The 27,175-nt window shown below is 42.7% G+C and overlaps 1 protein-coding gene across 1 annotated transcript; it reads left to right on the plus strand.

Moving 5' to 3' along the window:
• Positions 1 to 765: 765 nt before the first annotated feature.
• Positions 766 to 11,419, plus strand: LOC108787118 (keratin, type I cytoskeletal 47 kDa-like). The gene is given in 7 exon segments (XM_018556582.1): positions 766 to 1,167; positions 2,269 to 2,351; positions 3,020 to 3,176; positions 3,763 to 3,924; positions 6,176 to 6,301; positions 7,776 to 7,993; positions 11,254 to 11,419. Coding segments are annotated over 7 exon segments (1,314 nt in total).
• The last annotated feature ends 15,756 nt before the right edge of the window (positions 11,420 to 27,175 follow it).

Genomic DNA, 27,175 nt, shown 5'->3' on the forward strand with positions numbered 1-27,175 from the left:
AGACAGTTATCACAGCAACAAGTGCTCCCTTTGAAAGATTTTGCTTCTATTTTTGTTCTGGTGGCAACTTAAAAATGTTTCACTTACCCTCACTTTTATTCCCAGTGACATTGGTGGTCAGGACAATCCCCTTACGATATCACAGACAGCAATTAAAATCTTATAGTGGCTCTAACCTCTTACCACTCAATTTAAATCACCTCTATACTTTACCATTTAATGAGAATGACTGACATTTGTTGGAACTAAGAGACATTTAGCAGCTGAACAATCTAAATATCATTACATACTGATATAATTCACATTAAACTTGCTACAGCATTCCAAGTTGTCAAGCAAACTGTTTATGGTGATGTACAAATGCAACGTCTTAATAATTGCATGCCAAACAAACCTTTCAAACACACCGCTGACATTGCCTTGAGCAGGCAGACAACTGTAAAATTGTCTGCATACAAGGAAGCCCAGAGCATACACATGGGGGGGAAGCTTTTAGAAAAAAAAAAAGAATGTACCCCTCCCTGATTCTAGTCATATACCATTATACAAAAGGCCTGAGGGTTACATAATTGCTGTAAGAAAATACTTCTAATTTTGCGGTAGGACCAGCAGCAGCTGTTGACTGGGCAAATAGTTTTTTTCTCAAGGTGAATTTCCACTTTAAAACGCCCACTGCAAGTTGTATATATAGAAGCTGCAGATCATGATCCACATCCACATCATCTCCTTTATCTGAGAGAGTGTGTTTCCATCAGTACTTTCACCATGTCTAACCGCTTTAGCTCAGCATCATCTTACCAAACTTCAAGCTCAGGCGGCGGCTTTGGAGGGGGTTTTGGTGGTAGCTCCTATGGAGCTGGAAGCTATGGTGGAGGATATGGTGGTGGCTCAAGTGGTGGAGGATATGGTGGTGGCTCAAGTGGTGGAGGGTTTTCTTTCAGTGCTGGGGGTTCAGCTAACTTCGCTGGAAATGATAAGCAGACCATGCAGAACCTCAATGACCGTCTGGCTTCCTACCTAGAAAAAGTCAGGGATCTGGAAGCATCCAATTCCGAGCTAGAGATCAAAATCCGTGACTGGTATGATAAGCAAGTAGGTGCTGGAGCAGGTGCAGGAGGCAAAGATTACAGCAAGTACTTTGATACCATCGACGACTTGAGGGGAAAGGTAGGTTCTGAAGTAATGATAGAGTTAAGAGTGTTGAATACACCAGATTGTTGTATATTTCTTTCTCAAGCAAGGAAGAGTTGCATATATCCCATTTAATTCTACTGAATTTTTGCTTGTTCTGTTGACAATCAAAGTAGTTATGATTCATGTGTATGATAAATTGCAGATTGGACAATTCTGTGTACATATGTTCAGAAGGACCTAACATTTCCAAATGTTCTTTAAACCAATTTCCTTACCACTATTCTGAAACATTATATTGTACTTTTTAAGTATAATCATTAAAATTATCATTTTTACAGTATTTTTGCTTTTTTTTTTTCTACTACTTACAGATAAAGTCTGTTCTTGTTATAATTATAGGAAATATGCCATTTAGTTTCCTTAGAAAAATACTGTAATACATTAACACAGTCATTTAAGGGTTTGTTTCCACTATGTGCGATGCCATTTTTGGCACCTGATCAACACCAGTCACCGCAAGGGAACACAGAAACAATGTTCACAATGAGATATGGATAAATGCAGTATACATTAATTTGTTTGGTAATGAGTAATGAGACCCCGTTTTTCTGATCATATCAAATTCTTTAGCAATACAGAATATGAATTGTTTATGTAGCAATCTCATAGTGGTTCATAAACATTATATATATATATAGATATATATATATGCATCCCCACAATCTTTTCTTCACTAATAATATTGCCATCCACCTCATGTATCTAGACAGCTCTGGACCCCCGTACTCCTAGGCCCCATAAAAGTCATATTGTCCCCAATAGAGCTGGGGGACAGTCCCCAGCTCTATTGCATTTTTATTATGCCTCATTAATGTCTCATCTATTTATGTCACCAAAAATGGTATCTTAGGAAAAGACATCTATTACATTTAATTTGCATTTATAAATTATAAATGCAAAACGACTTTTGCTAAGCAAACCTCTTCTTCCAGCTCTACAGAAGCTCATTGTCATTATTGAAGCTGTTGGATTGTTTTTCTGGTGTTCTGCAGATTACTTTTATTATTTATATCAATTAGGAAATATTAGAGTCCTTATATATCTGAGATAAATGTATTTCAATCCACATTTTAGATCTTCGATGCCACTCTTTTGAACTCCAAGCTTGTCCTGCAGATTGACAATGCCAGACTGGCTGCTGATGACTTTAGAATGAAGTAAGTTAAACGGTGATCTATTTTTGTGTATTCTAAAACTTTATTATAATAACATTTATGCTCCATTGCATCTTCAATTGTAGCTCATGTTGAGCATTTCTAAAAATGCTGATTAACTGGCTGTCCTGTTAAACCACTAGCTTTGAGGGCAGGTTCACACCATTTGCCAGGCCAGATCTGGTCCGGAAAATGGTGTGAACATGCCCGCAGTCTCAGTGCATTCCAGACCAGACAAAAGGAGACATGCAGTATTTTTCTGGTCTGGTCTGATCTTGTCTGGAACGGACTGGTGTGAACAGAGGCCAGAAATAGCATAGGGATACATTAGGATGCATTTTGGGTCAGGAAGCAATCTAGTCTGGTCGTCACTGGCAGCATGTCAATAAAATGTTGAGCTGTCTGTAATTTTTTTTTGCCAGCTGACTATTAAAAAAGGCACCAACCCTGCTACAAAAATATTTAATGGAGTATGTAGGCGTCAAATTAAATACTGATGTAAGGGTGAATCCATAATTCTTTCGCCCCAAAATCTTCAATGAACCCTATCTATAGTACCTACCTAAGTGCTTACTTAGCTTGTAATCCTTTAGGGAATATATGAGTATTGATACAGTTTGCAGCAATTTATAGTCATTTTGTGTGACATGAACTACTGTTTTCTCCCTAAGGTATGAGAACGAGCTAGCTCTCCGCCAGAGTGTCGAGAGTGACATTAGTGGCCTCCGCAGAGCCTTGGATGACCTGACCATGTCCAGAGGAGATCTGGAGATTCAATTTGAAAGCCTAGCAGAAGAGCTGGCTTACCTCAAGAAGAACCATGAGGAGGTAAGTTAATTTGCATTTTCTTACATTTTCAAGTGGTGTTCTATTCTGCACTGGCCCACATTTTACATTTCACAGGATAGCACTGACAATTTGCAGTCAACCATTTTACAGTCTGATTACCCACTGTAGCCAAATTGGCAACTGACTAGCCCGATGCCAAATAAGTAAGCCTCGTGAAATGAGTCCACCCATTTTTTTGAATTATAATTCATAGCCTGGGCAAACTGTACATTAGCATTTATGGCTTAATATTATCAAAGGCAGCAGTGGTATAGCTATCGCCATAGCAACCCAAGCGGCTGCTATGGGGCCTGGGGGCAGAAGGGGGCCCCATTAGCTTGTTGAGGCAAATTAAACCCAGAGTGTGTGAAGATGATACATTACTGTATCATTAAAGGATGTAGTGGTTGCAATTGATGTCAACTCTAATCCCCTGTAAAGTCTACAATGTAGAGACGATTTCAGAAGCAGGGGGGCCTCCATCACAATTTTGCTATGGGGCCCTGTAATGTGTAGTTACAGTATTCAAATATTTTCTTATAACATGTGAAAATGACTCTTATTCCATCCTTCTACTTTTTCTTAGGAAATGCAAATTGCAAGAAGCAGTGCTACCGGCCAGGTCAATGTAGAGATGGATGCTGCTCCAGGTATCGATCTCACTAAGCTTCTGAATGACATGAGGGCAGACTATGAAGCTTTGGCTGACAAGAACCGCAGAGAAGCTGAGGCATTGTTTGCAGCAAAGGTAAGGAAGAGGCTTGTCAAACATTGAGTTGCCCATACTCTTACAGATCCATTCATTGTTGGGTAGAGATATCTTTACCGGATGTAAGATTCTGAATGATATGAGAAAAAGTTATAAAGCACTGGCTGAGAAAAACTGTTGAGATGCAGAGACATGGTTTGCCCAGAGGATAAGATGGCTATCTACATATAACTGCAAATGTGACCTTAAATGGAGCCTAGACTGTGGTATTAGCAATAATATTGTGAAGGAGGAGAGTAGGGGAAGAAGATGTTGTACACATTTTGTCCAGACAAACTCATTTGTCATTAAGAACATCAGTGTGCCACATTTCTTAACTACAGTTCCCACTGCCTCTAAAGAGAATGCATACAAGTGAAACTCGAATAATTAGAATATCGTGCAAAGTTCATTTATTTCACTAATGCAACTTAAAAGGTGAAACTAATATATGAGATAGACTCATTACATGCAAAGCAAGATAATTCAAGCCGTGATTTGTCATAATTGTGATGATTATGGCTTACAGCTCATGAAAACCCCAAGAACCCCAAATCCACAACCTAAAAAAAAAGTAGATTATTACATGCAATCAATAAAACAAGGATTGTACATAGAACAATATCGGACCTCTGAAAAGTACAAGCATGCATATGTACTCAGTACTTGGTTTGGGCCCCTTTTGCAGCACTTACTGCCATTACTTTTGCACAATATTCTAATTATTCGAGTTTCTCCTGATACAGTTATTCCCCTCTCCATAATGCAAAATGTCTGTGGAAAGTGCAAACATATAGATAAAAGCTGCAGTTATTTTTTAAATAATTTGGAGAATGCGGCTTATAAATTACCATAAATTCTTTACAGCCTATTTTTTCTAATCAAAACTCCAGAAATAGCAGATAAACATGAATAGCCCATTAAAAGGTAAATAGCAAAACCATATTTTGCTGCAAAATCAGCCCTCAATCCAGAGATTTCCCCCAAAGTACTTTTTTTCTGCCTCTCGATGTCCTCAGTCTGATGGCCAGTGTTATTAAGTACAGGTCATTTTGGACCCAAAGAAGCCTGTGATTGAGTAGTGAAAAGAAAAGCAGCACAGTGATAAGCTCATCTCTCTGCTTTTACTTCCTATGAGCCTATGAGCATGCTTCTTGTCAGGGTGGGACTTTAAGGAGGTCCGCTAGAGCATTGATGGCATGGGCATTGAGCCGGGCATCCAGGGCACTTGCCCCACATCTCTTGCCTGGTGGCCAGGGTTCTGACATTGCTGTGACCCGTGTTTCTCTGCTGCCTGTTACCTGTGGCAGTCTGACATGTTGCTTCCAGGTATTTTTTCTATGCAGGCATGAGGAGGGTGGCTTTAAAACAGGGCACAACCTGTCATGCTTCTTAGAACTGCCACCCCACCTGTGAGTATATGTGTATTGAGTATTTGTGTTTATGCATGTGTATACAGTGCGTGTGTATGTATTTACAGTGTGTTTTATACAGTACATGTTTATGTATATGTGTATACAATGTTTGTGCTTAATTGGTACATAAGAGGATTGCGGTGAAATGAATCATAGGGGGTGCTGTGCACTGGGCTGTATATACTTTTGACCACTGCACTGTGTACGTTACCGAAACCTACTCCATGCATTACTCATGCCTGTCCCCTACACCTTGTACATTACATACACCTGACCCCTGCACTCCGTGCTTTACCCAATCCTGTCCCCCTACACTGTGTACATTACATACGCCTGAACCGTGCACTTTGTGAGTTGCCCACTTTTGTTCCCCTACCCCCTGTACAATACATACACCTGGACCCTGCACTCTGTACATTGTATACGTCTGCCCCCTGCACCCCATACTGGTGAGACATTCTGCTACCTCCACTCATTCTCCTCTTCGGGACATCCAAAAGAAGCATCCTCTTCAGGGTCTCCAAGGGAGCCTCCAAATTATAAGAGAGCTAACTCCCCTTTGCCGCACCCCTGAAAAAAATTACTTAAAAAGTTACATTTAGTGATTTATTAAAGATTACAGAGCTGCATTGATGTGTGTATTTTATATCTGCCTAGAGTTCAGCTATTAATCTAAGAATACCAACACAACTTAAGCAGATAATCTGTATCATGAATAACACATGCAATGACCAAAGTGAAAGATTACTTTATATTTGAGGAGAATTTATGGTTCTTCATAAAATTGTTGCTTTTTGCAATATGGCCACATATTTTTTCCTCCATCATTTTTTCAGAGCAAAGAACTGCACCAGGAGATCTCAGCCGGAGTGCAACAAGTGGAAACAACCAAGTCTGAACTCACTGACCTAAGACGTTCGCTCCAAGGCTTGGAAATAGAGTTGCAGTCTCAGCTGGCAATGGTATGTCAATTTAAGTGCATATAATACAACCAAAATCTAGAACACCTCAAAATGATCTTCTGTGTTGCTGCAAATATGGCCCGTTTGAGAAAGCCAGTCAGTTTTTCAGGCAGATCCCATCAGAAGCCCAATGTTGGTCTAAGGGCAGCCGGACCTAAACAGATATGTTTACGTTTATATCCGATTACCCCTGACTCCGTCTAGGTCTGAAAAAAAATAAAAAGAAGAACAGAATTACGTTTTGGTGGACCTGATGATGTACTGTAGATTTTGACCAGGTGAAGTAGCAGACCATTATCTTACGGGGTAGAATAGCAAAGAACAAAAGCATAAAGAAGTCACAGAATTACAAATTGTGATAAAACAACCCCAGGTTGGTTTTATGCACAACTTGTTGCAAAATAAAACAAGCTAGACTAAAAACTAAAGACATTAATGGCTTAAAAAGGTGCCTACACCCAACACCCTACAAACAATGGTACAACCTGTATTAATTATTTAAAACAGTATAGACAGATATGAAGGGATTACCTAGTATGTAGTAATTTTTAAACACATCCATGGTGTATCAAACCTAAATACCAGATCATCTAAGAGGACAGGATCCAGTCTGACAGGAACCTAGTAGAGATGTACCATGTCATCAGCCACTTTTTGAGGGTTTCTGTGAAAATATGATGCACTTGGCTAAAGGTGGACCACTAACCATCACACCTATGTACTGTATATGTCCAAATGTAGATAGACACCCTCCAAATTATTGAGTTCAAATTTTTCCACTGAAGGGTACAGTTAATGCTTCAGCATACAAAGACAGTTTATTTAATTGTGCACTTCTAACTTTGTGAAAACATATTAGGAAAGGCCCTTTTCTCTGAATGAAAAGGGACAAAGAGTAGGAAAAGCCATTTACTGTTCCAGCATGACTGTGCACAAAGTCAAGTCCATAAAGACACGGTTTGATGAGTTTGAGTAACTTAAGTGGCCTATATAGAGCCATGACCTCAGCCCGATTGGAGACTTTTGGCATGAATCAATATGCCGATTGTGGGCTAGGTCTTCTTGTCAAACATTAGTTTCTGACTATACAATTGCTCTTTTGGCTGAATGGAAACAGATTTCGAAAAAAAAAAAAAACTTTAGTGAAAAGCCTTCCCAGAACAGTGGAGGCTGATATAACTACAAAGAGGGGGTGTCAACTTTATATTATTACCCGTGGTTTTGGAATGGATTATCCAACAAGCTCATATACTGTAGGTGTGATAGTCACATGTCCACTAACTTGTGACTATATAGTATAGATGTATAACATTGCATAGTGAACTGTAAGGAGGATTACTTTGCTCTTTTTTATTTTATTTAATAATTTAATCATTTCAATTGTATGCACCACTAAATTTTATCTATTGAAAGAAAATCCTTCTGTATTAAAAGAATGTCTGCATAAAATAATGCCATGTTTCTGTGTATGTAGAAAAAATCTCTTGAAGACACCCTGGCTGAGACAGATGGCCGCTATGGTGGTCAGCTCCAGCAGCTCCAACAAGTCATCGGTGGGCTAGAGGAGCAGCTCCAGCAGATCAGATCAGACATGGAACGCCAGAGCATGGAATACAGGGAACTGCTCGATATCAAGACCAGACTGGAGATGGAGATTGAAACGTACCGCCGCCTGCTGGAGGGAGAACTAGAGTGAGTACCATAAATGATGTATATTAGAAAAAACTGTAAGACCATTAAAGGACCTAAATATATACATAAAATACTATACAGTACATATTGATGGACTTTCCATGCATTTTCCTGTTTAAAGGTGGCCATAGATTTGCAGGACAAGAAAACACACAGGCACAATCCACCCAACCATGAGCACAACTCTTGACTGGTATCTACATAAATGCTATAGAGAGACTCTAATTGTGAGATCTCTGTACCTGAGTACCCGGGTCTGCACACCTGCTGTGTTCATTATGAAGGTTTTTCAATCTCCCAGCTTGATTTTTCATTTTTTTAAAGGAAGATGCCACAAGAGATGCTGGAATACTCAAATGTGGGAGGAAACACTCAAAACTTCCGGGTGGACAGGGGCAGAGTTAGCAAGAGATATCAGAAGCCAGGGGCTTATGCAGCCCATGAGGTGGCACTTTGAATAAAAATCTAATTTTTGTTAAAGAGCTGACCCTTCAACACCTGTGTAGAGGAGGGTAGCAAGATTCACCAAAATTCTCAGACTAAGAACATCTAAATAAAGTAGGTGGAGAAAAACGTTGGAAGAGGTGAACATTTGCCAGTCTATCTCCTTAATGAGTTTTTAATAATTTCAGATTTAGATATGTGTTGATGGATAAAGCTGGTCATACAGTAGATAATGGAGGGCTTAGCTAAGTCATGGTAGGAGGGCTTGGCTAAGTCATGGTATGAAATTGCAAAGGACTTGGTGTACAGAATGAACATGTTGTTATAGATCATTCACTTTGAGTTGACCTCTATGATATATATTCACAACTCTAAGCCATGCCAACTTTGTTTTTTCAGCCAATTCTCTTCCGCTACAAAGTCTTCCGCAGTGTCATCATCAAAATCATCCTCATCAGCCACGTCAGCCAAATCAGCCACATCAGCCACGTCAGCCACATCAGCCTCATCATCCTCATCATCGTCTGCAGCTGCAAATGCAGTAAAGGCAGAATCCATTGAAAAGAAAAAAGGTAACAGTTTTCCTCCCTATTGCTTAGTCAAGCTTTGTCTCACATTCAGGATTAAGGCATTAGTGCCAATTTACAAACCTTTGTGAATTATTTTCCATGTTTATTATTTTGTCTCATGATAGTTTTTGCATCAGAAATTTGAATTCACAGTAATGAATATTCAGTGACCATTTACTATTACTCCTATTAAGGCCGAAAAAGAGCAAGTAATATTTTTAAAAGCTTATACATAGTGTTCATCAAACGTAAAACTTTTTTTCTAGTTTTGTATAGAGATCGAAGGATCAAAAATTTTGGCTTTTTACTGCAATCCATTACAGAGATTTCCCCTCACTTCTTGTCCTGCTGACAATGGTTTCACCAGACAGGAAGGGAAAAACTCTACCAAAGAAAAATAAAATGTGACAGGGGTTCTGGCCTTCCTCTACTCTAGTAAAAAAAGTTTGTTTTGAGGAAAATGGGGAAGGGTTAAAACATCTTCAAAGTTATTACTCCTGTTTGTGGCCTTCTGTCCTCGGGAGAACTAGGGGTAAGCTTCAGGCTTGGTTTGACCTTGAGTTCAAGCGGAACCTAAGCTGTTCACTGAATGAACGATTTGGCAAGTTCAACTGTCCATCAAACCTCTGTCTGTGTCCTATCAGCCAAGGATTCTGTGCAAGTTGCACAGCAGGTCACACAGTATCATAGGTTTCTAGGACACAGTTGGCCTTGGGTTTTTTCGCCTGGACATTCACCAAACGTGGTTTTCTGGTTTGAAAGGTGGCAGTGTTTATCATACAGGTTTTCATTTTTAACAGTGAAGTCTCCAACTTGCATGTCAGAGCTGATAAAGTGATCACATGGCACCCTGTTCTCAAGGACTGCTGTAGCTTGTAACTGATATGTTTGTTACTACATAATGATAGAGAACCACCCTAATTGTTTGCCCATCATCTGTGGAAACCCAGGTTTGAGAGCTAGCAGCTGCATAAAGTGTTTGCTGCTGGCTCAGTGTAAAGGCACATTATTAAACAGACTGCGGGTGAGATGGGGATAAGTAATAATTTTAACACAAAATCTTGTGACAAGGGTCAGCAGACCCAGCATGCATGGACACCTAGAGGATGTTGTTTTGGGAAGACAACATTGTCTGTGGAGCTACAAAAATCAAAAAAGTGGTTTTGATAGAAAACCAAAATGAAAAACAGAAAAGAGAAATAAACCTAAACAATACATTTGGTTGACCTAAAAGAGTAGTTTAACTCCAAATCAAATTTGTCAATTACAAAACGCTCATTTTATTTACAATGAGCACATCATTGAGTCATATATAGAAATGTAATAATACATTTCCAAACTAAAAGATGAAAATAAAATGAGAGATAAATTGCTGTCTCTTGTACAGTAGGTATAGTCAATGTTCATCGTGTCCAAACTTGGTAATAACTTTATCGGTTAATTAATTCTTATGCTCCAGAATCTTTGTTCAGTAAACATGCATCTTCTGTGTCAATAGGCTCTGCAGGTGGGGTAGGCTTTTAGGGATAGTTGTGTTCCTTGTGATGTCACTGATAAGACCATGGGTCAGGTTTTGGGAGGTACCTTGAACACTGGGAACAGCTTTACCTCTGAAACACAAATGCTCATCATTCGTAGTTGAGGCTTGGAGGGGAAGCATTAAGCCCAGAATACCTGCAGTAGGTCACAATCAGATTAAAGTCTTCTTCTTGGGGCTCATGTGACACTGGCAGAAAACAATAAAAAAATATCTGTGTGCTTTTGATTTGATAACATTGAGCAGACATTTTTTCTTTAGATTGTCATCATAGGATGCCTACCTAGATTGTATAATTTTATTTTTAACTTTACTGAAATGTCACATAATGACTTTTCATTCAACTCTGACATCTGCCTCTGTGTGCTGCACTCCATAAAAATGTAGACATGCTGCATTTTTATGCAGTGCACTGAAACACACCTCAACTCAACTTTATGGTGTCAACAGGGCATGTAGAAAACTATTGTCTTCTATGTGCCGTTGCATTGAACCTACATTGATCAAGGCAGCTCAATGGACATGATGTGGAACAAGCTCTCATACTTTGCAGTTCAGCTATGTTGTCCTAGATTGTACACTTCTCCTGCCTTCTCCAAACTCTTCACCCTTTTGTGAATAATCCTGTAAATGTGTATTAAATGCCTGTTAAATTGCATAGATGTCCAGCATACATGTAGACTGGGGCATCCATGTGAATCGGGCCTTAGTGTGACATCAACAGAAAATAGGCCCCAATATCTTTATTAATGACATTTCCTGATCTTCATTTCAGACCCCACCAAAACCAGAAAGGTGAAGACCATTGTGGAGGAAGTAGTAGATGGAAAGGTTGTGTCCTCTTCTGTGCAAGAGGTTGAAGAGAAGATGAATTAAGACAAACAGCCAAAATTCTCATGGAGAGCAAATATGGGCTTGTGGGGGTGAAAGGAACTAAGCATTGCTTATAATTTTCCTGAATGTAAAACAAAGCTTTTTCGAGATTAAATAAATTCTGTTCTGATTGCTACATTGCTGGTATTATTTTCTTAGAAAGTTGGTGTTGGGGTATTGGGTTAATGAAAGCATGGTTCAATATGCAGACAGCACAAGATGGGCTTTCATTGTATAAAGGACAGGTGTATCTGGGTTGTTCCCATTGAAAACACTCACCCCCTCTATCTCAGCAGTGATAAACTCTGTTCCTTCCTGAGGTCACTTGTGCTCGGGGAAGCCTGTCTACCAGAGCCAAAGTCTGCTCTCCAATCAATGGAAACCAGAAACATAGAGCCCAACACCTGTGCAATGTGAAGATAGGGAGCTGTGTTTAAAGGTGAGCTTCACCAGAGTACTCACCTTGGGGTGAGTACTGGTGTGCTAAATCACTCGCCACTTGTGGTTGTTTGCTACCAGTACTTTATTTCTAGCTAGCTCCGCACAACTGTTTCCTATTGTCTGGCACCTGCCAGAGTCTTCTAGCAGGTCCAGGCCAATGAATAATAACTGGGCAGAGCCGGCCATGACGCCATGGCCAGCTCCGCCCAGTTGTTGTTGTTTAATGACAGATCAGCTCCCCCAGGTCATTTGGGGACGCTGATCTGTCATTACAGATCAGCTGTAACTTCAGCTCTTTCGAGCCGCTTGGCCGCCTTTGACTGCTGTATGGTCTATTCGACTGAACCAAAGGGCAGAGGCGGCCGAAGAGAGCTGAAGGATCAGCCGAAGCTATGGCTGAATCCTTCGGCTCTTTTTAGTGAATAACCCCCTAAATATAATTTTGTTCGGTTGGTTTTGGTTTTCCGGACCTGAAAGATCTGATTATATGCTGATTTATTTTTTCAATCATTTGGACAAATTAATGGTGATGCACCGATACTGGTATTTTGGTACCGAGTACAAGCACCGATAATTTTGTTTCGGTACTCGCCGATACCAATTACGGAGTACCAGAAGTCCCATTTAGGAAGCCAGGTGACGTGTAATGACTCGCCACCCACCTTCCCGATTAACAAGAAAGCCGTCCCATACGAATCCCCATAATAATAATCATATGTCCTGCTTGTCTCTGCAGTGCTCGACTCTATGGCTTGTATGCTGCGGATCTCTGTCCCCTCTCACCTCGGCATATCCAGCCTGTCACCCCCGGGGCCTCTCCAGCCAGGAGCGGCCTTCCTCCGGTACCCAGCCGGAGCCGGCTTGCTGGCCAATCATGGAAGTCGGCCGCCGTGTAATGACGTGGAGCCCTGCTTTTTGATTGGCAAAAGGCTGGCTCCATGCTCTCTCGTCATGAGATGACGAGGGAGCATGAAGCCGGCTTCCCGGCCAATCAGAATGCCGCGTCATTACACGATGCCTGGCTTCCTGACTGGCCAGCTTCCCGACCAATCAGGAAGCCGGGCAGCGCGTCATTACATCGGTATCGGTGCATCCCTAGCAATTAGGAATCCAATCTAAGAAGACATCTAGTTACAAGAGCCATGTGTATTCTTGCTTGAACCTTGCTGTGTTCTGTGTATTTCTTCCAGATCTGTGCAGTATTCTGGCATGAAACTTTGCCTCTGTGTAGAGCTTCTTGTAATAAAGACCAGTCACTGCTGCTCTTTTTCTTTGTGCATAATGACTGGTCTTGTCTCCGCAGGCAGCCTGTAGCCTGCAGGCGGCTTGCTGGACCCCTCCGACAGCTACGCTTTCTGCATAGGCTATGTACAGCATAGGGATGATGCCACTGCTACTGTTACAAGGTAAAAACTGGGTTTATATTCTTTTGTTATTATTAAGGATATATTTTTAAATTGATTTTTGCATGACTGGAATTCAGCGTTAAAGTAGGACCACAGTTATTTTTTATTTCTAATTTTGTATAAAATTGGAATGGGTTATAATCAGGTTTTTATTTCTGTGTGCATTGCTTTAAGGAGATTTTCTTTTACTTTCTACCCCGTTGAACACTGTCACTGGAACAGAAAGTGAAGAAAAACCTAGCCTTGCTCATGAAAAGATTGTGGGGAAATGTCCTAATAAGGACACATGTTCCAGTGATAACTGGCATAGGTAGGACTTCCTACTGGGTCTTAAAAATAGGAAGTGTGGGGAATTCTCCCAACTAGGGACATCAATAGAATTAAAAACCCAGAGGTTCTTACTTTTCCCTACTCTACCCAAAACTAGAAAAAATAAGTATGTTCTGGTTTTCCTAAGGCTAACTGATCTTGATACTGGATAGAGAAATCTGCAACCAGTAGAAATTACAAATAATTAAAAAAAACTGGTAACCAAGCTTAAGCCTTCCATTACAAAACACAATCCTGAGCAGCCCACCATAAACCCCACGCAGAGCCCACCTGAGACCCCGCACAGCCCACCTGAGAGTGACCTTGCAGAACCCACCAAAGATCCTGCACAGCCCACCTGATACTCTCTATGGTGGGCTCTGCAGGGTCTGAGGTGGGCTGGTCAGGGTCCATTTCCCTGCACACCTGTGCTCCTCTTACCTGTCAGCCCAAGCCGCCCACTGCTGGGCCCCGGCCCCCTGCACTGCTACCGTCGCTGGGCCCTGGCCTCCTCCACAGCCTGACTGGCGCTGCTGCGCCCCGGCCTCCTCCACCACCGCCGCCACTGGACCGCTGCTGCTGGGCCCTGGCTTCCTCCTCCGCTCCCGGACCGGCGCTGCTGAGCCCCCGCCTTCTCCACCTTCGCTGCTGGGCCCCAGCCTCCATGCACCGGTCCCCATAGTGCCTGGGTTGTTTGCTATGTCGGTAGTTATGAGGTTAGGTTATGACGAAGGGAGCATGACCCCGGAAACGCGTCAACGCAGCTCTCACTGGCCTCATCCTGGTTTATTGTATGAGTCACATCCTCTACCTTCTAAGGCTCATGTTCATCTACTCTTGTGAGTACAATTCCTATTGTTTGCCTCTACTTTAATAAAATATTATCTGCACTAGGGAAGGCACCCCCTGTTTGTGCTTTTCTTTTAGATATCACAGTCTCCCTGGCTGAAGTGGGGCAGCGCCCTGTAGCATGATCATTTGTTAAAGGAGAACTATGAGGTGAGTGCTTTTCACTCAACTCATAGTTCTAGGCGACCTGTGACAATGAGACGCCGCAGTATACCGCAAGCTGCTGCTCGCGGTATACTAAGACGCCGCAGCTGAAGCGGATCCCGACAATTATTTCTGGATCCACCCAGCTGCGTGACTGACAGCTGGCTCTGCCTATCTAGAGGCAGAGCCAGCTGTACCCGCCCCCTCCCCCATCCGTTCACGTGTGGGAGGGGGGGCACTCAGTCGTCGCCCTTTCCGGCCCTGCCAGGCCTATGTTCGGATCAAGAGTCTGGTATGGAATTTTATGGGGTACCCCATGTTTCCCCCCCATTTTTGGAGGTGGGGTTGCAGCTTAAAATTCATACCAGACCTAAAGGGCCTGGTAGAGACTTTAACCACTTCAAGACCAGGTGTTTAGAACCCCTTCCTGGCCAGGCCATTTTTCAGTATTTAGCGCTGCGGCACTTTGATTGACGTTTATTCCGTCCTGCAACGCTGTACTGAAATGAATTTTATACCATTTTTTGGGGCCACATAGAGCTTTCTTTTGGTGGTATTTAATCACCACTGCGGGTTTTATTTTTTACTATGATTAGGAAAAATTACTGAAAATTTGGAAAAAAAAAAGTTTTTTTTTACATTATGTTATGAAACATTTATTATTAACTAGTTTTTTGGTAAATAAAAAAAAGCAATGGGCGCAATCGTCTTTTTTGCACGTATGCGCCCCCGACGCATGTTTGCATGCGTGTATGTATGGGTGGGAACTTTACATTTTTTTCATTCTTTTTTATGTGTAACTTTAAAAAAAAAAAATTTTCTAATTTTTTTTTTCCACTAAACTTTATTGCTATCACATACGGGGGCTAATAAAACCCCCCTATGTGTTAGCAAAATATGTGACAGGTCCTCTTTATGGAGACATCAGGGGTCTCCAAGACCCCTAATGCCACCCAGGACCCCCCAAAAGAAGCTGATGAAGCACAGATCTGCTCCATCAGCTTCTTTCCAGCTTCTGAAGCTGGAGAGTGACACAAGAATGCGGAAGTGATGTAATATACACCACTTCCGCATTCTTGCAGAGGAGAGGTGACCGGAGGGAGCTCGTGTAACGATCTCCTTCTGATCCCCTGTGACACAGGCGACATGCTGATCCCGGGCTCGCACCAGGCACAGCGGAGCCCGGGATCAGTGGGACAACGGCAGGGGGGACAGCGAAGGGGGGGGCGCACCGATCGTTACCCCATACAAGCGATCCGCCGGCTGTCGCTTGTATGTTAACCGGCATAGCTGCCTGTTTTTAAATTTGGCCATTTTCTGCTCACGCGCGCCCAGCGGCACACATGAGGGGGCGTGTCTGAGCGGATGTCTAAAGAGGCCACTCACATCTAGAGAGCTCCCGGCCGGCCGTTTTTTTACTACGGCCGAACCGGAGGTAGTTAAGGGGGAACACACATTTTTTTTTTTTTTTTACATGAGGGTCCCTCCTCAATATTCTTATCAGACCTTAAGGGTCTGGTATAACTTTTAGGGGGAACCCTACGCTTTAAAAAAAAAAATTGTCCCTCCTAACACAAAAGGGTCTGGTATTGTTTGGGAGTGGGGACTGCACACTGTTAGAGTAAAACAAAATGTAATTTGTTTTTCTTTAGAAATGTCAGTTTTGCTGCAGCAGGTTCTATACATCCTACTGATCCGCCAATTTACAGGCAGTTTATAGGGACCCCCCAGGCATGATATTGGAAGGAATTTTTCACTTTTATTCTTACTCTTTAAGTGATTTAAAAATCACTGCTCCTTTAAAAGCTGTTTTTTTGTTGTTTTTTGTTTTATTGATTCATGTCCCCTAGTGCAGTACCCGGACCCCCATACACCTTTTATGGCCAATAACTTACATATAAGCCCTCTTAAAGGGGACATTATTTTCCGAAAGTTTGACCCCCATTGACTTGCATTAGGGTCGAGTTCATATTCAAACTTTTGAGCCGTTCGAATGTTCGAACCGAACATGGGGGTGTTTGGCCCATCACTAATGAAGATGACGCCTACAACAAAGAAATGCCAACTAGAGACAACCTAATACCAGGTACGAGCATAAACGGACTAAAGTTCTCCTTAGATGTTACTGAGGCAGGGTTTGCCGTGTTATACTGCCCCATGCAGGGCGCACAAGAAAACTATAAGGAATTCTTTGAATACTTTGCTAAAGTCGTATCTGTAGACCAACAGTGACATCATGTGTCAGACTAGTTTTGTAGAACTAATTCTAACACTATAATTTATTCTAGGATTTTCCTGATTTGTTAAGGGAATAACTCCACAACCTGAAAAAGATGAATCATTCCTACAACAATGTGCAAAATGTAAGTAGCTCACATCAACCAATGAGAAAATGTCTTTTGTTAATCTGGCTGTGTGAATCAAAAAATGAAAAATTCAATTGGATTGTTTTGTAGACGTGTGGGATCTGCTGGCTGAACTCTAATAAGCCCCCAACAAAAGGAACCCTCCTGTTATTTCTACCATTGGCTCACGTTGGGTGCCGTAGAGTTGCCCTGTTTGGCACATACACTACAGATCAACTTTTGTACTTAGGAGATACATTTAAAGGGATAGCATGCACAAAAATAGTGGATATGTTTGCAGTGAAAAGTTTGGCGCTCTCATTAGACTTTGTACATGTGGATCCTTAATTCTAGGTTTCCAATTCTTTTAATATTAGCATTAGCTCATAACAGGATTACACAAAGCTGCTAACACATTTCAGGGCTCAGGTGTTATAAATGGTAGGATTTAGGGAACCTGAAAAAAAGTTATTTAATTATTCCTACATTATTTGAGCCTGATGAATCCTGGCACTGTCATCTGCCTGTGCTATCAAAGAAGAAATAATCCATTGATGGAAAAACCTGGTCATTCCGTATATGCAGGTAGGCAGCTGACCTCATTTTTGGGGGATATAACATATTAATCACTGCAGTATTTATCCAATGGAAGGCTTTCTCTGCTTAGCTAAATCCAGGTGGTGACTTTTTTGTCTAGGCAGTGTATTTGCTAACATGTACAGTTCCCCTTTCACTATTTCCCAATACCAACCAGCAGGTGTCACTGTTTCTTCAATAACAAACACTGACACCAAAGTTATATCACAGTCTGATCTTCATGTCCTGTATGAATTTACGACTTCCCGAAAATATCTCCAGACTGACATCTTTCTGGTTTGAACAAACTGCAGGAATATCAGTAAAATAGTTTGGGGCTATAGGACATACCACATACCACGAATGTGATTGCACAAGTCTGACATTTTAGGATTTTGCATCGCCCTCCTCTCAGGAATAAGTTGGAAGAATGATCTTTGTTTCATTAGGAGCTGTATAATGTTGTTGTAGCAGACCTGTTATGGTTCCTTCCTTTAAATGTTTCTCCAATGCTATAAATCCTGAAACCCTAAAGTAGTATTAAACGCTCAAACATTTTCTAAGTAATATAAATCAAACAATTATACATTGCCCCATACAGTATTCCCTTACAGGTTTTTTTCCCCAAACACTTACAGTCATCATGGTTTCAAACAGCTCCAACTCTCTCAGCTCGGCTTCCCTGAACTTCCTGTTCAGTACGAGCTCACAAGGGACAGAGCAGTCTCCAGCAATTGTCCATCTAGGAGCTTGGAAAAGGGAAGATGGAGAAGTGGGGAATTGGTTTGCCTTGCTGTGTCTATGTTGGAAACACACAGCTTACTAGCACACACAAGGGTGGCTCTATAGGACCCTGCAATGGAAAGGAGCCACCCAAAGAACATCAATCCATTTTGCGTTTGCATGAAATTACTTGTCAACCCAGTTATCAGTTTGAAAAAGTAGCAGTGACATCATCATTGTGCTGTACATAGCCTGTGCAGAAAGCAGAGCTGTGGGAGGGGCCCATCAGGCACCACCTACTACGGGCTGCCTGCAGAAAACTACAGGAGGGAGCAGATACAAGACCAGTCACCCTGCACATGGAGAGAGAGCAGCAATGGCTGGTCTTTATTACAGGAGGAGGCGGAGACAAGACCAGTCACCCTGCACATGAAGAGAGAGCAGTGACTGGTCTTTATTAGAGGCATGTGTGTAAACAAGACCAGTCACCCTGTACATGGAGAGAGCAGCAGTGATCGGTCTTTATTACAGGAGGGGGCGGAGACAAGACCAGTCATCCTACACACGGAGAGATAGCAACAGTGACGGTCATTATTACAGGATGCTCCTGCACAGAGGTAAAGAATTACTGGATTACTGCACAGATCTGGAAGAACTACAGAAAGTTGACCAAGACATTGTGTGTTTATCAGGGAGTTCAGCTTTAAAATAATACTTGGAAGCTTTTCTTGTGTATTCTTCTAGATCTGTGCAGCAATCCAGTGTGAAAGTTGGAGCTTCCTGTAATAAAGACCAGTCACTGCTGCTCTCTCTCCGTGTGCAGGGTGACTGGTCTTGTCTCCGCCCCCTCCTGTAATAAAGACTGGTTACTGCTCTCTCTTCATGTGCAGGGTGACTGGTCTTGTCTCCGCCTCCTAATGTAATAAAGACCAGTCACTTCTGCTCTGTCTCCATGTACAGGGTGACTAGTCTTGTCTCCGCCCCCTCCTGTAGTTTTCTGCAGCAGCCTGTAATGGGTGGGGTCTGCTCCCGCAGCTCTTCTTTCTCCTTAGGTCATGTACAGCACAGTGATGATGTCACCAATAGTTATTTAAGGTAATATGTGGGCTTGCAAAGGTGTTTGGTGAACATTAAGTGCATATATAGTCTTTGTGGCTATTACAAAATGTATTTAAAAAATAATTTTTGCACCCAGAGTTTAACTTTAAAGTGTATCTAAAGCCAATTATTTGATACATTTTGGATAGAGCATGGAAGAGTAAAGCTGGCCCCATCAGCACTACCCAGCTTCACAAAAGTCCATTTATCAATCAACTATTGCAATGAAGCTGGAGGGAAAATTGTTGGCCGAACAGTGACTATGTCCAATTGAATGGAGTCACTGCTCAGGTATTCCGCTGCCAAGGGTCCTGCAGGCTGCTGAATACAATAACAGGAGGGGAGATTTCTTCATTCATGCTGTTTAGAGGAAATATACAGCACCCTGAGAGCCCCTCCCACCAGCCATGAAGCACAGAGACCCAGTGATGACATCACTGTGTCTAACATAAGATAGATTTAATAAAAATAAAAAGGTTTTATTTGAAAGTGTCATTAGCATGTTGAAGATTTAGGAGCATTTGATGTAGATTCTCCATTAGCAATGGTTAAAGTGTATCTATAGCCATTTTTTTATTTTGCATAGAATAAGGTAGGTTTAAAACCTTTTAGCAGAGTGCAATACACATTTGAAAATCACACCACTGTTTTTGTTAAAGTAGAGCAGAGGCGGCTCTAGACTTAGCTAGGCCTTAGGCGAAAGTTAAACATGAGGCCCCACTCAGGCCCATAATGGGAAAAAAATGCACGCAATAAAAATTAAAGGTATACATTGTATATACCAGGGCTCTTTGGGGTCTCACCAGGGCTATGTGGGGTCTCACCAGCCTGGTCAGAGCCCTGGTGAGACCCCACAGAGCCCTAGTTAAACCAGGACTCTGTAAGGTCTCACCAGGAATCTGTAGGATCTCAACAGGGCTATGCGGGGTCTCACCAGTTTGGTAAGACCCCACAAAGCCCTAGTGAGACCCAAAGAGCCCCGGGTGAGACCCCACAGAGCTCTAGTTAAGCCAGGGCTCTGTAGGGTCTCACCAGCACCAGGGCTCTGTAGGGTCTACCAGGGCTATGTGGGGTCTCACCAACCTGGTTAGACTCCTCAGAGCCCTAGTGAGGCCCCACAGAGCCCTGGGGAGACCGCACAGAGCCCCATGGCTCTGTAGGGTTTCCCCAGGGCTCTGTGGGATCTCAACAGGGCTCTCTAGGGTGGTCTCAACAGGGATCTCTAGGGTCTCACTAGGGCTCCATGGAGGCATACCAGGGCTGTGTCTAACCAATGTTTTGGGGTCTGGGACTGGGTCTCAACAATGCTGTGCAGGCCGTGTCTTGTGGTTGGTAGCAGGGAGGAGTGTGCAGGACCAGGTGCCGACGTCTCTATCTGCCTCTGACGCTAAACTTCGCCCTCCCAGCCAGATTGAGATCCTCGTGCGGTGGATGGGAGGGGTGATATATTTTCTCATTGGCTGGTGGACGGAGCTTCAGGAGGCTGGCCCAAGTGGATGGACCGAGGAAACGGATGAGCTCTCAGCCCTGTCGGTGTCCAACTGGGAGACTCAGTTGGACAGCGACAGGGCTGAGAGCTCATAATGTTACCTGGCTGCGCCTGGGCTGCGAGGTAATGCGCCAACAGTGCAAATTAGGCAGCTGCGAGGTCCTTGGGAGAGTGAGGCCTTAGCCAACTGCCTAATTTGCCTAATTAAAGAGCTGCCTCTGAAGTAGAGGTATGGCTGCAGTAAAGTCATACCACTGCTTTATAAACAGAGCCTTAATGTCGACCCAGTATTGATGGCAGCCATTGAAATATTCAGCTTTTATTTCCTAATTTATTCTAGAAACTGGGTTGGGGGTTGTTACAGACAAATATTGTGCAAATATATTTCCGTAGTACCACTTCTTTGCTGATCTTACCATTGTAGCTCTCTGAAAATGCAAGAGAATGTTTCACTGGCACATGTATGGTCTAATTTACAAATATAGAGTAACGGGCATTGGGGATGCACTGATACTGATAGCAGTATTGGTATCGGTGCCAATACTGGACATTTTCACAAGTACTTGTGAAAATGCCCCCATACCAAAAAATTATACTGGCCCTTTAATCTTTCAAATTGAATCGGCTGCCTTAGATCCCAAGCTTGCTGGGGACCTTGCGGCAGCCTTCCTGGGGACCACCTGGCGCCTCTTCACAACACTTCTGCCTGCCCACACATCTCCCCCTCCTGAGACCCTACCCACATCTCTCCCTCCTGAGACCCCCTGCCCGAGGCATCAGGCCGGCACTCCAGAGCAGAACGGCAGCACAGAGTATTTAGCTAATTCATATACTATTCTGCATCGCTGTATAATGTATTGCTGGGATTTGTAGTCCTCTATAGCCAGTGCCATTCTGCATTGCTGTAGTAAGTATTGCTGGGATTTGTAGTCCTATAAAGCCGGTGCCATTCTCAATTGCTGTATTAATGTATTGCTAATGTATTGCTGGGATTTGTAGTCCTCTATAGCCGGTGCCGTTCTACATTGCTGTATAATGTATTGCTGGGATTTGTAGTCCCTAGAGCTGGTCGTATTCTGCATTGCTGTATAATGTATCACAGGGATTTGTACTCCACTATAGCTGGTGGTATGATTCTGCATTGCTGTATAATGTATAGCTGAGATTTGTAATCCTCTATAGCTGATGGTATTATACTGCATTGCTGTATAATGTATCACAGGATTTGTACTCCTCTATAGCTGCATTGCAATTGGTATCGACAAGTACTTGAACTCGGTCTGTAAAAATAGTATTGGCGCATCCTTAATGGGCATATGACTAGGAGTGAAGTATGCTATGGAAAGAAATTTTACACCTAAATCTCCTCCTCTTCTCTTTGTGAACATGTTCACACTGCATGAATTGCTTCTGTAACTCTTCCAACTGCAGAAGAGTGGCAGTTGATGGTAAGAGTGTAGTCTGTATTATGACAGTGAAGAATAAAGCAGTTATTGCTACTTTTCACCATGAAAATAGGTGATTGCCTAACCACAATACTGATTCTCTTACAGTTATGTAACATGGTGAATTATGATCCAGGCAGACCTTGTTTCGAGGCTCATAGATCATGAAGTTGTGGTGAGGTCTGTAGGTCTGTGCCTTGGTGGCTCTTGATGCACTGACTCCAGCCTCAGTCCACTCCTTGTGAAAGTCACCAACACTTTTAAATGGCCTTTTCCTGACAATCCTCTCCAGGCTGCGGTCATCCCTGCTGCTTGTGCACCTTTTTCTTCCACACAACTTTCTATTAATGTGCAGTCTTTCCCATGATTGTGATTCCTACTGAACCAGACTGAGAGACCATTTAAAGGCTCGGGGACCCTTTGCAGGTGTTATGGCTTAATTAGCTGATTAGAGTGGGACACTTTGAGCCTAGAATATTGCACCTTTTCACAATATTCTCATTTTCTGAGATTGTGGATTTGGGGTTTTCATGAGCTGTAAGCCATAATCATCACAATTATGACAAATCACAGCTTGAACTATCTTGCTTTGCATGTAATGAGTCTATCTCATATATTAGTTTCACCTTTTAAGTTGCATTAGTGAAATAAATGAACTTTTGCACGATATTGTAATTATTCGAGTTTCACCTGTATACACTATATTATCAAAAGTATAGGGATACCCCTCCAAATCATTGGATTCAGGTGTTCCGTGAAATTTCCTTGCTACTAAATATTCCACGGTCACCTGTTAGTGGGATTATAACAAAGTGAAAGCGACTGGGAACAACAGCAACTCAGCCACGAAGTGGTAGGCCACGTAAAATGACAGAGCGGGGTCAGTGCATGCTAAAGTCCACAGTGCGCTGAAGTCGCCAACAGTCTGCAGAGTCAATATCTACAGAGCTCTAAACTTCTTGTGGCCTTCAGATTGGCACAACAACAGTGCGTAGAGAGCTTCATGGATTGGGTTTCCATGGCCGAGCAGCTGCATCCAAGCCTTACATCAATGCAATGCAAAGCGTTGGATGCAGTGGTGTAAAGCACATCGCCACTGAACTTTAGAGAAGTGGAGGTGTTCTCTGGAGTGACGAATCATGCTTCTCTGTCTGGCAATGCTATGGACGTGTCTGGGTTTGGGGGTTGCCAGGAGAATGGCACTGTGCCAAGTGTAAAGTTTGGTGGAGGGGGAATTATGGTGTTGGGTTGTTTTTCAGGGGTTGGGCTTGGCCAGGAGCTTCCCAGGAGCTTCCCATGCATGTAATCGTTTAAAATGTTATTGCATACATTTGATTTCTCCAGGTTTCTTTGGGTCAGTCATATGACAAGTGAGTTAATTTTATTTGTCTCTTCGGTGGTGGGCAGTCCTAAATTATGTTGTTATGATGCCAGCACCATTCTCTGCAGCATTGTACTGTGAGCCGGGAGTACCACCAGCAGGTTTGTCCGTGTCCTCTTGGGTTCACAGGAACTGGTTTGAATGGCACATCATTTAACCTGAAATAAAACTAGTGACGGTGATGGAGAAGGATGCAGGGGCCAAAGACGGGAACATAGAGAGTGTGTACTGCTTTTCAAATTCCTTATTAATTTTAATTTGCCTTTACATTCTAAATCATGTCTAATGGACTTAATCACCTTTTTGGGTTTTATGTCTTGAGCAGTGCATTGGTAATGCATCCCTGCCTTCATTTTTGCTCTTTGTCTGATGGTGGTATTTGTGGGTGCTCCCACCCACTTTGGGGTGTTTTAAAATAATAATAGAAAAAAAAATTTAAACACTTCTGAATAGACCCCCTTGTTAAGATCTCATAAAGTGTGTAGGTCCGGGAACACAAGTGCAGAGATTTAACAGAGCCCCTGAGAGGTATAAGAAGTCAATAACTTAAAGGAGAACTATGGGGTTAAGGCTTTTCCCCATAGTTCTCCTTAGGGTAATGGGAGGACACAAACAAGCGTCCCCCCAGGCTCAGTACACCGCGAGCTGTAGCTCGCGGTATACTGAGACGCCGCAGTATACTGCGAGCTGCTACTCGCAGTATATTAAGACGCTGCAGCTGAAGCGGATCCCGACAATTATGTCTGGATCCGCCCAGCTGCATGACTGAAAGCTGGCTCTGCCTATCTAGAGGCAGAGCCAGCTGTACCCGCCCCCTCCCCCATCCGTTTCACCAGTCAGCGCTGGCGGATGTGAGCGGGGAGAGGGACATGCAGCCCCTCCCCCTGTCACGGCAGAGAGCCGTGACAGGATCGAGAGGTGAGCGAACGCCGGTATGTGTTCGCTCACCTCCCGATCTACTAAGTCGACCTGTGACATTCTCATTGTCACAGGTCGGCTAGAACTATGAGGTGAGTGAAAAGCACTCACCTCAAAGTTCTCCTTTAATTTGCCACCATATACCGAAAACCAACAGGGCTATTCACAAAAGGGTGAAGAGTTTGGAGAAGGCAGGAGAAGTGAACAATCTAGGACAACGTAGCTGAACTGGAAAAATTCTCCAATTCAGTTCACTTTCCAGTTCAGCTATTTGGCCTTTTGTGAATAACCCTGTAAAATATTGCTAAAAATACAGAATAACCCTGTAAAATATTGCTATTGGATGCAGTAAGCTTTTTATAGTTTTCCTTTTCTCTAAAAGTTCAGAACATAAACTGTATTTTACTGTTAAAAATGACAGAGCGGCAATGTTTAATACAAGTAAATGAGAAGTTGGAATGACCAGCTATTCATTTAAGGCGTGATCGAACAGCGCCCGAGGGAGCTCTGTCTCAAAATTCAGTCCTGACACGACAGGATTATATATCAAAGGGATCAAAAGGAAAATGTTTAAAAAAAAATTGTGCTGCAACAGACCATGTTATTCCTCAGTTTGAACAATTCTCTGTGTTCTAAACCAGGGCGGCTCCAGGCAATTTTTTTTGCTGGTGCTGAGGGTATAATTGGGGGAGCTAAGCCCTTGATCCTAAATCCAATGAAATTATAAAAGGAAACATACCATATTAAGACATTACTATTATACAGGATTTATATAGGGCCAACAGTTTGCGCTGCACTTTAATATAAGGAAGACATTACAATTAGCATACAATTCAAGACAAGATGGTAAGGAGGGCCCTGCCCATGATGGTTTACAATCTAAAGGGGAGGGGCCAGTGATAAATGAAGAGGTAGCTGTGTTGGGATGAATTGCGTGAGAACATGATGGTTCAGTGGTTAGGTTGAGGTGGGATAGGCTTCCCTGAAGAGATGAGTCTTTAGGGATCGCCTAAGGCAGTAAGGGTGGGAAATAGATGGACAGGTTGGGGTAAAGAGTTCCAGAGGATGGGAGAGACTTTATAGAAGTCCTGGAGGCGAGCATGGGAGGACAAGGGAGCAGGAAAGCAGGAAGTCTTGGGATGACCAGAGCGGACACTTAGGGTGATACTTTGAGACAAGGTTTGAGATATATCCAGGGGCAGAGTTGTGGATAGCTTTATAAGTGATTGTTAATATTTTGAATTTTATCCTTTGGGCTATTGGAAGCCAGTGCAGGGATTGACAGAGGGGGGTTTCAGACACTGAGCAGTTGGTTAGATTATTGAGTCTAGCAGCAACATTCATGATCAACTGAAGGGAGAATAGCCTATGTAGAGGTAGGCCAATGAGGAGGGAGTTGCAAAAGTCAAAATGAGAGATAACAAGGGAGAGAGACATACCTAGAATATGAAAATTGCAATATTATATAGTAAGCGATCACAGGGTAATAATCACACAGGTTATAGCCCCCTTGGGTGCATCAAAGAGAGGAGCGAATGGTGCACTCTCCTACATTACACTGAAAAGTGGCTGTGTTCTAAATGGGCATGGTTAAATAAAACATGAGCCCGTCTGTTGTATACTCAGCACACACTTTACAGTCTCCTGAACACAAAATATGCCTTGAAGCGGAACTTAACAAGGTAACAATTGTGAGCAGGAAGGCTTCATATTGCAGAAGAGACATGCTATGGACAAATGTACCCACCTGTTCTCTATCTACTTTACAATGTAAACTGAGCTATGCATGTGTGGAAGCTATGACATCCCGCCCTGACCAGTCTAGGTGGTCAAGGACCCAATACCCAGGAGAAGCTGGGGAGGTGTTGGTGCTGGCGAGGTCGGCATCAAAGAGTATGCATGGCCACATTGGGATGAACAGTGGATGTGACCAACAGGTCACAGAACTCCGGGCAAATTAATTCTTACCCTTGCAGTGAGGCTACCACCGCACTGCAAGGGTTAAGTGCTCTAAAAAGCACAAACAGAGGTTACCTTCAGTGAAAAGCTATGTCAAAATGATCCAAAGATATGGGCAGGTGAAGTTTTATGTTAATCTTGTATTTTTCTGTAAAAGTTCAGCCTGGTCTCACCTTCTACCTTACAAGCTTCCTTGTTGACCCTTTTGTGGGACGGGTGACCTCACTGACCAATATGGAGACCTAGAATACAAGGGGGCAGGGCTAAGCCCAAATTTTACAGAGAAATTCAAGATCTGCATTTATGGAACCTCAGCTGCCTATATCTTTGGATGCAGTGCATATTTTTGAGGTGTCCAGGGGTAGACAGACTCAGGACCTTCAGCTGTGGTGCAACTACACACCCTATTAGGCATTGTAAGACTATGAAAGCCACAGGCATGACTCCCAGAGGCAGATGCATGATGGAATTTGTAGTTTCACCACAGTTGGAGGGCCAGAGTTTGCCTACCCCTGCACTAGACTTACCCAGCACTTTAACAGGTTTCTTTTACTAATACTTTTTGTCCAAGCTCAAACAATTTGAATAAAACCCAAGTTAAGGTAAATTGAGTGGACTTTTTAACATTATCACATTTGCAATGTTAGTTATCCACAGTTAGCTGATTGATTGTCTA

Source organism: Nanorana parkeri, unplaced genomic scaffold (assembly GCF_000935625.1).
Source record: "Nanorana parkeri isolate BGI_ZX_2015 unplaced genomic scaffold, ASM93562v1 scaffold242, whole genome shotgun sequence".
In the NCBI taxonomy this organism is placed as follows: domain Eukaryota; kingdom Metazoa; phylum Chordata; class Amphibia; order Anura; family Dicroglossidae; genus Nanorana; species Nanorana parkeri.